Source organism: Alosa sapidissima, chromosome 2 (assembly GCF_018492685.1).
Source record: "Alosa sapidissima isolate fAloSap1 chromosome 2, fAloSap1.pri, whole genome shotgun sequence".
In the NCBI taxonomy this organism is placed as follows: domain Eukaryota; kingdom Metazoa; phylum Chordata; class Actinopteri; order Clupeiformes; family Clupeidae; genus Alosa; species Alosa sapidissima.
In genome coordinates, this window is record NC_055958.1 from 27,775,195 (window position 1) to 27,787,402 (window position 12,208).

The 12,208-nt window shown below is 43.9% G+C and overlaps 1 protein-coding gene across 1 annotated transcript in view; it reads right to left on the reverse strand.

Moving 5' to 3' along the window:
• LOC121696640 (low-density lipoprotein receptor-related protein 1B-like) overlaps nucleotides 1–12,208 on the reverse strand; it is a 329,232-nt gene that overhangs the window by 5,918 nt on the left and 311,106 nt on the right. Inside the window, 7 exon segments of the mRNA XM_042077841.1 lie at nucleotides 1,005–1,081; nucleotides 2,341–2,454; nucleotides 5,082–5,186; nucleotides 5,831–6,005; nucleotides 7,427–7,588; nucleotides 8,578–8,742; nucleotides 11,549–11,677. Of these exon segments, the coding sequence (XP_041933775.1) occupies nucleotides 1,005–1,081; nucleotides 2,341–2,454; nucleotides 5,082–5,186; nucleotides 5,831–6,005; nucleotides 7,427–7,588; nucleotides 8,578–8,742; nucleotides 11,549–11,677 (927 nt within the window).

Genomic DNA, 12,208 nt, shown 5'->3' on the forward strand with positions numbered 1-12,208 from the left:
CACTCATCCATCCATGGCTTACAGAATGTTCTAGCAGCCAGGTAGGAGACTCCCCACACTGGGGCCTTCATGCTAAACTGTTTCCAGTTTGTACCAGACATGTTCAATTCCTTGCCTGTGCATGACCAAGATACAGATTACGTCATGGTGAATAGCTGATCTCTCTCCCTCCTCTCCCCCTCCTCTCCCCCCTCCACCCTCAGCTACATAACATCCTGGACATTGGACCCACAATGGCCGCCTGCACTACTCCACTTGCACACTTGCACACTTGTACACTTTACAACTTGGTGTTGTTGTCCTGAAAACACTTCTGCTGCTCTTACATAACTTGCACCACTATGCCACTTTCTTTATTACTTAGGTCAAACAGAACTACCCAAGCCTTTTATTGGCCTGACTTTGCACTAGTATTTTATTGACTGTCTATGCACAATTTCAACCAAATTTTGCTGCTCTTATTTTTTCATTATTATATGTGCCCTCTTATTTACTTATTTACTTACTTTTTTGTTTACTTGAATGTTATGTTTGTCTGTGGACTTAAATTGGAAAAATATGTCTTGTCTTCACCGTGGGATAGTGAGAAACGTAATTTCGATCTCTTTGTATGTCTGGAACATGTGAAGAAATTGACAATAAAGCTGACTTTGACTTTGACTTTGACTTATCACCTCCAGTTCAGGAGGAATAATACGTATCTGACTAGACGACCCACCTGACAGTGTTTATTTCTTTACAGTCTATGTATTGTAGGCAAAGTCAAGTGGATATCTGTATGGTGCAGTCATTCATTCTGGTGAAAGGTTATATATTTTAGCTCAACAGCCTTGTGTACTCCAGAAGCAACATGCTGATTGGTTGGGATAGTGTACCTTGAAATGTGCTGTTCTAACATAACTGTCAGCTGTACATCAGATGATAGCGCCACTGTTTGCATTGTTTAAAATGAACGTTGTTATGGCTGGCTGCTGGTTTGTTGGGTTGATGCCTGTAGCGCTCACCTGGGCTGGTGTTGTCAGAGCGACTGCTCTTAGGTGCCGGCCTCTCACACTGTGTACCTGACCAGTTTGCAGAACACCTAGGTGATGGAACAGAGAGAGAGAGAGAGAGAGAGAGAGAGAGAGAGAGAGAGAGAGAGAGAGAGAGAGAGGAGAGTGAGAAAGAGTGAGAGAGAGAGAGATTCGGAATGAGCCAATGTCCAATAATCAAACAGCTGGCGTTCTCCGAGAGATCAAGAGTCACTATTGGCCTCAGCCTCAATATAGCAACACACACATCCTTCACATCCGACAGAAAGGATGAACAAACACACACACAGAGATATAAATAAGTCATAGAGTATAATGTCAACTACCTGCCCTCACCCCCAGATCCCCCGAGGTAACAATCAACAGACTGAACAGAAAGGATGAGTCATGATATAGGAGGAAAGTGATGAGTCACTGTGTGTGATTGGTGGGAGGAGTGAGCACGCTCAGTCGTCATGCTGATTTCCATCGCCGGGGCGCTGAGGTTGAAAACACACCAATGGGAATAAGAGAACAGAAGAATGGATGGGCGTTCGGCGTGATAAGAGAATGAGAGCGTGCTACGATATGATCCTGCAAGATTAAATGCTGATTAAATGGGATCCATTGGAGGAAATTAAAAACTTTTTGGAGACAATTAGCAGAACTCTGCATTACTTTGATTAAATTATAAGATTCCCTTCCAACTGCACTGGGGAGAAAAAAAAGAAAAGAGAAAAAAAAATAGGAACTGGATTGAATGATGAGGAATGTGTTCATAAGCAACATATAATTTAGCTATTACTCACTGAAAAGCGTTTTTAACAACCATCACCACACACTACCCAGATGCAAATAAGGCTCCCAGAACAATCATCTGTGTAAGTAATTGGTTGAATTTGGAATGCACTGGGAAGAAAACAAATTTGTTTCACGCATACAGTACCCATAAGGAAAGATCTGCAAACTCTCTCTCTCTCTCGCACACACACACACACACACGCTCTCTCTCTCACACACACACACACATACACACACTCTCTTCTCTCTCTCTCACACACACACACACACACACACACACACACACACACACACAACCACCTTTCAGTGACTGCAGAATGGTGAATGTCTATGGGCTCCATTATGAAATGGCAGACAGGGCTAGTGCGGACCACATGATGCCGTTGCCTCTAATGCATGTGGATCGGCGCCACTCATGGACACGATGGAGGACTGGGACTGGGCAGAAGATGAGGCCCCAGTCCCGTACTGACAAATGGTGCTTTATGGGGACTCGGCATTGCGGGGACATGGAGTTGTGGGGACCTACTTGCAGTGGGGTTTGTTAAAGGCTGTTATTGTGCATATCCCCTCGTTCTGACAGTAGTAATCACACTGGTTGGCCCGCTCGTCGCAGCGCTGGTTCTTGAAGCTAGCTGTGCAGCTGCAAGAAATTGCGGGGAAACACATAAGTCGACTAAGACACTGGCATCAAAGCATTGCGGACAAAGAGAACAACGGAACAGCACAACGGTAGAGAGAAAGAAAAAAAAAGAATGAGACCACTTTGTTGCCATGAAGGATGAACATCAGAAACAAAATGCGGAAAAGTAAACAGAGTTCTTTCTGTCAAGAGTTTTCTCGATAGCACAAACTTTTGACGTTAGATCTGTCAGTGTCTTTGTTTCCATTTTGCGACTGTGCCCAGTTATATGTTGAGTCAAATAGTTACTATTACAAAGTTTTGCGTTGCAGGAGTGACCACTTTGCAGGAAATCACTGTATTCACACACCCTCTTTTATGTTAGTTGCTTTCACATCAATGGCTTAAAAAAGACAATACACATTTTAGCAACAAAACAATATGTCCTTGCCCTTTGAAATGCATTGTCCAAGCAAGTGAAAGCCCCTCTTGCAAGCAGTGTTGTCAATTATTTGCAAACGGAAGAGACCGGCCCCTGATCTGAAAGGCATGAAATTGTGATAAATGATGCGGAATGGGTGTGTGTGTTTGTGTGTGATGTGCATATTTGTTGTCCTAACTTGGTTGTGAAGTCCTCTCAAGTGCAAACAGTCCATGCTATAGCTATATATATATAGTTTCAAGTTTCAAAGTGTTTCAAAGTGTTGTGTACCAATGATTACTTTCCGTAATGAAATGATTGAATATATTTAAAGAACAAATAATGGCTTGCTTTATACTTTAAACTGAAACTGTCTGAAATTGTTTCATTCTGTAGGTGCTGGATGAATACCTAAGGTCTCTTTCCACTATTGTCAAATCACATGAAAATGATCTATGGACTAGCAGACACAAAAGCTGTAGCATATACACAATAATTTCTCGGAGGGAAAAAAATGGCCATGATTTGTTATGCATTCTATGCCTGCGCCACATAGCTCATCTAACTGGCAATTTGCTTCATAAGGGGATAACACTCATTTACAAACTGCTCTGCTACCATGGCTACTTCTTTTTCATCAGCTTGTTATATTTCATAAAATTCTACATGCTCGACAGCACCCAAGCTTCAGGCACAATCTTGGGTAGCTGCCAGCCTTAAAACGCCTGCATGCATTCAACGGCATACCCAAACTCCTTACAATATTGGGTGTCAGAAGAAACATCTTTTCTAAAACACATAGCAGAATCAAACTAAGCTGACCTAAAATGCACCACCCTCCAGCAATATTTTCTCAGTAGAGACCACTGTATCTAGCATCTAATCAGTTATGTCAGCAACAACTGCTTGCAAGGTTGTCTCCACATAAGCAGTGCAATGGTATGATGAAATAATGGTAGCTTAGTCTGTTTTTCTTACACTCCAAGAGGACTGAAGTATGCACTCTTCATATGTGCACGAAAACAAGCTATACCAAATCCTCTGAACATAGGTAAATAAAAAAGAAATATGGATGCTTATCTAATTCAGACTCATCATTCATCCCGGAGAGGAGAAGAAATCTTTGGCAACATTTGATTGCCATAACCTGGTCACAGCAAATACACTCAAAGCGGATAAGCTTTTCCACATTTCCATATGCATATGTTGATACACTGTGTAATCCTGTTTGATCATAATTATCCCAGAGAGATGAGATACATGAAATAACATGATGACATATCCCTACTCCCCCAGTACAGCAGAGGCACCACCACCACATTAGCAACCAAGTCGGGTAATTCTCGTTTCTTTGTTTGTTATCTGTGACTGGGATGAGACATTCATTTACCTCGTCAGAGCCTAAGGTCAAACATTATGATTTCTTGACACAGACAAATCCATCATCCCACAGGTTTGCCAGTGTCTCAGTGCCATTGAATAAACCACATTATCGGGATCTGTTAACCTTACAGAAAATGAGATGAGGATCATTTGCATAGAAATTGAGTCCCTCTTCTCACTTGTGTCAGTCATAGGCACACACATCCACACATGGCATTTCAGCTACAACAGATGATTGGGGAGAATTGATCTTAGTAAAACTCAAAACATGTTTATTGAAATTGATTCCCTCTTCTCACTTGTGCCAGTCATAGGCACACACATCCACACATGGCAATTTAGCTACAAAAGATGATTGGGGAGAATTGATCTTAGTAAAACTCAAAACATGTTTATGGTAAGAGACAATTCCTATCTCACTTTCTCTCTGTGTTCACAGTCATTTTAACAGTTATGTACAGTATACACAAAACAAAATGCATTTATCATAAACTTTACAAAAAAAACATGCCAAATCCCTGTCCAACCTGAAAGAGTTTTACAACACGTGTCTTCGAGGTTTGCCATCTTTTCAAATTATGTCTATCTATCTATCTATCTCTCTTAAAACCCAGTGTATCCTACAGCAAGGTACCTAATCCATATTCCGACTCACATGCCGTCATTGCCCTCCTCTTAAACCGCCCTCTCTAATAGTATCAACACCATCACAGCACTTACAATTACAGTTTACAAGCTGCTTAGGCTATAATTGAAAGAGAATTGGGTGTCAGTGGAGCACAGCTTCTGCTGGTTTAAAAAAAAGAGAGAGAGAGAGAGAAACTGCCAAGGCGTGATTACTTACTGGCAGAAGGGCAGATTTGTGTCTGGATCCAGGTGACAGGTGCCCCCGTTGTAGCAGTAGCCATCACAGAGCTGGCAGCTGGGTGCTATTCTGCCCGTCGTGCAGCTGGGGAAAAAGGCAGATCGGAATGAGAGAGTGCCAAGGGCTATGTTCAGACACCGAGCTAATGGTGCCACCTACTAGAGTGAACTACCTTCTGCACGAGAGCTGTGCCGCGAGCCCTGGACAGTTTCGCTGACTCGACAAGGAAAGGGGGCGCAGGCAGAGGATCAAACCTGAAGTCTCAGGGAGCTTCACTACCGCGTGGGCTAATGGTGTCACTGCAAACATATATGAGCTCCCTTCCACTCTGAATGAGGTTATACACGGTGTCGTTTAGGAGTGTCATACTAAATATATGATTTAAAATCATTCTGAACTTTGGAATCCGTTGTCATTATCCCTGGGCCTGCACAATGGAACGTTTTACTTGAAATTCATACTGTATCGTCTGAATATCATCACATGGATATGATGACAACTTTCCTACTTAACCTGCCAGTCACTACTACTACTACTAATAATAATAATGGATTTTAACATGGAAGACCTTCAAAATCTCACAGCTAACATTGTCGTCATGGAAAATCATGGAAAATACAGCTGACATTGTCGTCATGGAAAATCATGGAAAAAAGCTAATGTACCATAGTAATGCCACTTGCAGAGTAGGTGTAAAGTTGTTGGTCCCCAGAGGAGTTGTGACTTACTTGCAGGCCACCTCCCCGGTGTCGCTATCTATTATGCATGGAGCTCCGTGACACCTCTGGCACTTGTCAACGTCGCACTTGTTGCCCTCGTACCTGGCAGGACACACACACTCCACATGGCCGGAGCTGGACAGGGTGCAGGCCTTGGAGTGCACGCAGTAATGATGACAGATGTCTGTCAACGAGAGGAAGAGATGGGAAGAGAAACACAATAAATAAGCAGGAGAAATAAATAACAAATACAAAACTCAGAGGTTCTAACAGTTGACTCAAAATAAGGATTAAATAGATAAATAAATACATAAATAAATAAATAAACATGTGTGGGGGTTTTTAACGAGGATTTCTCAGTGGGAGAAAATTCCCTCTCTACGATCTGCAGTTTAATTGGAATTTCGCCGAGATTTAATGAGACATAATTACCCACATCAAATGTCTGCGGGTACGGAGATGAAAACGCGTCAGCCCTAGGGGTGCTCCCTGGTGTAAAATGCGTTCATGTTGCCCAGATAAAATTGTTTTCCCACAAATTATAATAACAAAGGGCGTTCTAACAGAGGAAATATTATCAGTGGAGAGCAGAGAAACCTCTAGGTGTTTATGGTGCCATTTAGAAGTCACCGTGGGCAAAAGGAATTCAAACGGATCTCTTTTTTTGCTGTGTGGCAATGCCTTTTCTTTGAAAAAAAAAAAGACAGATTGTGTTGTTTTCAATTCTGGTCATCATTGTGAGATTGGACCCTGAATATGTAGAGTAGGGGGGTTGGTGGGGCATGCTAGCGAAACTGTGTGAAGGAGCTGCAGGGCTGTTGATGTAAAACAAGTTCAATTCTGATATTTTTGCAACCCCATTATTCATAAAGTCCAAGGTTAAAACTGAACACAACTGACAGAAAATGACTGCTTATAAAACTTGGCAAAGGGGTATCCGACTGGATGGAATATATTTGGCAGTTAAGTGACCAAAACATTAACTGTGTAAAAATGTGAACAATTGATTTGCATCAATAAATGTCATCATTACATCCAATTTACCAAAATATCAAAATGTTTATACTCTGGACTCAACCATTTGAGGCGTAGACAGCCCATAATCCAATATTCTGTTATGTGGCTTTGGAGATGAAAATAATAAAAATAATAATGTTGTTGATTGAGCTCAACTTTAGGAAGCCAGTGTGATGTGACCACCCCCCTCCACCAGTTGGGACTGGTCCACTGGCTCCTGCTGGCTCCTGTGCGCTAGGCAGATCTGACCGAGCAGAGTCGAGCAGCATTGCTTCAGGCAACCCCCCTCCGGTCGGTGACTCAGCCATTGTGGGCAGCCGTGGCCCACTGGTTAGCACTCTGGACTCGAGCCCCGACCAGTGGGCCGCGGCTGAAGTGCCCTTGAGCAAGGCACCTAACCCCTCACTGCTCCCCGAGCGCCGCCATTGTAGCAGGCAGCTCACTGCGCCGGGATTAGTGTGTGCTTCACCTCACTGTGTGTTCACTGTGTGCTGTATGTGTTTCACTAATTCACCGATTGGGTTAAATGCAGAGACCAAATTTCCCTCACGGGATCAAAAAAGTATATATACTTATACTTATACTCACGGTAGAGGCAGCGGTCCCCAGTGTACTCGGCCAGGCAACGGCACGTGGGCTGGTTGCCAGTGCTGACCTCACACGTGCCGCCGTTCAGGCAGTGATTGTCGCAGACGCGGCGCTCGCAGTTGACGCCGGTGAATCCCATGGCACAGCGGCACGTGGGCCGGCCTGCGAAGACGGACACCAGAGACGCAAACCTCAGACACCAGCAGATGAGGAGCCTCAGAGAGGACACTTTCTCTTCATGCCTCTTTAGTTAAAAACTCTGAAGCCAATTTTTGTATGTTAAAAAAAAAAAACAATACAGCACATAATCACAAGATAATAAATGTCATTTTTATTTACTATAAATGCATTTCTATAATTAATATTGTTGTTAAAATAAGGTAAATACTCAACATTAGTTAATGTAACACTGAATATTAAATGGAATAGTCAGGCATAGGCTAGTCCAACAACTCCCCTATCTGATGTCATCACCATCACCCACACAAAATCCAAAGATTTATGTCAATCATAATTAGGCACCTGAATGGCAGCACTTAATTGACCAAGAGGAAGATGACTGATCAGTTATGCCCTTTGTGATGATAAACAATCAACATTATGACTGATTGACAGTTACCAAACAATGGTCAGAGTGTCACGCACGCACGCACGCACGCACGCACACAAACACACACAGACAGACCACTGTATTGATTTCAGGCAATTATCAGCATCCTATTGCACTCTGTGCACCTCTAGAGACAAGGGAGTTTGCCACTGTGTCCTGCCCCACAGAGGATCCATTAACAGGACGCTTGGACAGAGCATTCTTTGAAGACAACTTTCAAAATCCTTTTAGTAAATACCTTTTGAATGCCTGTCTTTGAAAGCATTCCATGTTGAATTTCAAGGTTCTAAGTGGACCTTGAGAGAAAAATGGTTATAGACCAATTTTAAGTATAAGGCCATGCAGGTGCTTCTGTTGAGGAAGTAGTCACAAACACACACACACACACACTCATGCTCGCACACACACACACTCACAAACACCTTCCCCCCTGGACATAAACTCTTTGAATCACTTGCGGGAGGTTGTGGGTGCAGCCATTAAGACAGTAGTCACAAACACTCACACACACACACACACACACACACAGTAATGCACCTACCTAGAGGGGAACCCACACAGGTGCCTCCGTTGAGGCAGTAGTCAGTGCAGTGGTTGACCTCACACCTCTCCCCGGAGAAGTCTGGCCAGCAGTAGCAGCGCATGCTCCCCTTCTCATTGGCCAGGCACCGGCCTCCGTTCTCACAGGCCGGCCGACACAGATCTCCTGTAACGCAACACACACACCAACACACATGAGTAACAACACACACCAGCGAACAGGAGTAACACAACACACACCAACACACATGAGTAACAACACGCACCAGCGAACATGAGTAACACAACACACACAAACACATATGAGTAACACAACACACACCAACACAGAAGAGTAACAACACACACCAGCGAACATGAGTAACACAACACACACCAACACACATGAGTAACAACACGCGCCAGCGAACATGAGTAACACAACACACACCAACACACATGAGTAACAACACACACCAGCGAACATGAGTGACACAACACAAACACCAGCACACATGAGTAACACAACACACACCAACACACATGAGTAACAACACACACCAACAAACATGAGTAACACAACACACACACCAACGCACATGAGTAACAACACACACCAACACACATGAGTAACAACACACACCAACACACATGAGTAACACAACATACACCAACACACATGAGTAACAACATGCACCAGCGAACATGAGTAACACAACACACACCAACACACATGAGTAACAACACACACCAACACACATGAGTAACACAACACACACCAACACACATGAGTAACAACACACACCAACACACATGAGTAACAACACGCACCAGCGAACATGAGTAACAACACGCACCAGCGAACATGAGTAACACAACACACACCAACACACATGAGTAACAACACACACCAACACACATGAGTAACACAACATACACCAACACACATGAGTAACAACACACACCAACACACATGAGTAACAACACGCACCAGCGAACATGAGTAACACAACACACACCAACACACATGAGTAACAACACACACCAACTCCAACGTACATGAGTAACAACACACACCAACACACACGAGTAACACAACACACACGAGTAACAACACGCACCAGCACTCATGAGTAACAACACACATGAGTAACACAACACACACCAACACACGAGTACCAACACACACACCAGCACATATGAGTAACGCAACACACACACCAGCACACATTAGTAACGCAACACACACACCAACACACATGAGTAACACAACACACACGAGTAACAACACACACTAACACACATGAGTAAAACAACACACACCAACACACATGAGTAACAACACACACCAGCACACATGAGTAACAACACACATTAGCACACATGAGTAACAACACACACGCCAGCACACATGAGTAACACAACACACACCAACACACATGAGTAACAACACACACCAACACACATGAGTAACAACACACCAACACACATGAGTAACAACACACACACCAGCACACATGAGTAACAACACACACCAACACACATGAGTAACAACACACATTAGCACACATGAGTAACAACACACACCAACACACATGAGTAACACAACACACACCAACACACCCCAGCACACATGAGTAACACAACACACACCAACACACATGAGTAACAACACACACCAACACACATGAGTAACAACACACACCAACACACATGAGTAACAACACACTCCACATGTTCTGTTCTTTTTTGCTTGTACATTATTGTTGAATCTGAGAGATAATAATTCTAGCCTGTGGACCCGATCAATGCAAACCCATGAATGTAAAGTGCCCATTATTATCTTCCATTGTACAGTGGGTTGGCCCTGCGCAGATGAGCAGGCTATTTATCACCTAGCGTTGCCTAAAGGATGCTCCTGTCAAGCGTGCATTAAAAGATTTCACACAGACTTAACTGTTGGAAGAGGCTTTATCAAACATCCAGACAAACAAAACGAAAACATTTGCATGACATGATCTTTTGCCTTTCCCTAGAGCGGACGGGTAATGGTAAAAGTTGCTGAAATGGCAAGTAGAAAGGCTTCTATGTGTTATGTGCACACTAGAAAACATACAATTCTTAGGCGACACATGTCATGTTTAGAATTGGATTTAGCCAAGATATCAGCGGAAAGATCAGAGCACATGACCTCATGCTAATCCCTGTTGAAACAATGTGTCCACAACGGTGACCAACGGTGACCAATTCCTCATGTATGCAATTATGTTCTGGTCACGAGAGATTGTTGTGCCATCTGTGTTTTCGTTCAATAGAAGCCCTGCAAATCAAAATGTAGCGCGGGTGAACACAAACACGTACCGCTTGGCCTTTCATTTGGCTAAAGGTTAATCCCTGCCTGTCATTTCTAATTGCTGAGCTGCTCTCCGCCCACCGTGCCATCACACGGCTGTGCAGCACATTAAATGGGACACGTGACTCCAGCTGATAACGATCTTTAATTAAAACATGAGGAAAAATCATAAAATAAGTGCTGTTTATATCTGCATCAGCCCACCCTCCTCCTCCTGCTCTCCTGTGATCTGTAATCCTCGAGAGCAGAAAATAACACCACCCTGAAACCCCCCGACCTGATCATGATTTAGATTCACGCAGGCAAAAAAACTCCAAGTAACTCAGAGTAATCTGCCTCTTGGAGGATGCCTTACCTCACAAACACACACACACACACGCACACACACACACACACACACAGACACACACACAGACACACACAGACACACACAGACACACACTCTGATCCTCTATTCCCACAGCACCACGCTCCCCTCTCCACTGGTAAATCAAGTCCCAAATTAACACCCACACCTCATTCACAATTTACAGCTGAAGACACACCTGTAATCTTCTCACAGTTCTTCGAGATGAGGGAAGAAAACAACAGCACAGGTGCAGTGAGCGGAGCGGGGGTGCACGGAACTCTCCTGACTCACCTGAGATGTTGGGGTCAGTGCAGGAGCCGTTGATGAGGGCCTTGCCCTCTGGACACACACACCTGGCGCCTGTGGGGTTGAGCAGGCACATGAAGCTGCAGAGCATCTTCAGGCAGGGGTTCGCCAATCCTACACACACACACACACACACACACACACAAACAGGGTTCGCCAATCCTACAAACACACACACACAAACAGGGTTCGCTAATCCTACACACACACACAAACAGGGTTTGCCAATCCTACACACACACACACACACAAACAAGGGTTCGCCAATCCTACACAGACACACACACACACACACAAACAGGGTTTGCCAATCCTACAAACACACACACACACACACACACACAAACAGGGTTTGCCAATCCTACAAACACACACAGACACACACACACAAACAGGGTTCACCTATCCTACACACACACACACACACACACACACACACACACACACAAACAGGGTTCGCCAGTCCTACACACACATGCAAACAGTGTTCACCAATCCTGCACACACACACACAAACAGGGTTCTCCAGTCCTACACACACATGCAAACAGGGTTTGCCAATCCTACACACACACACACACACACACACACAAACAGGGTTCACCAATCCTACACACATACACACAAACAGCTTTCACTAGCAAA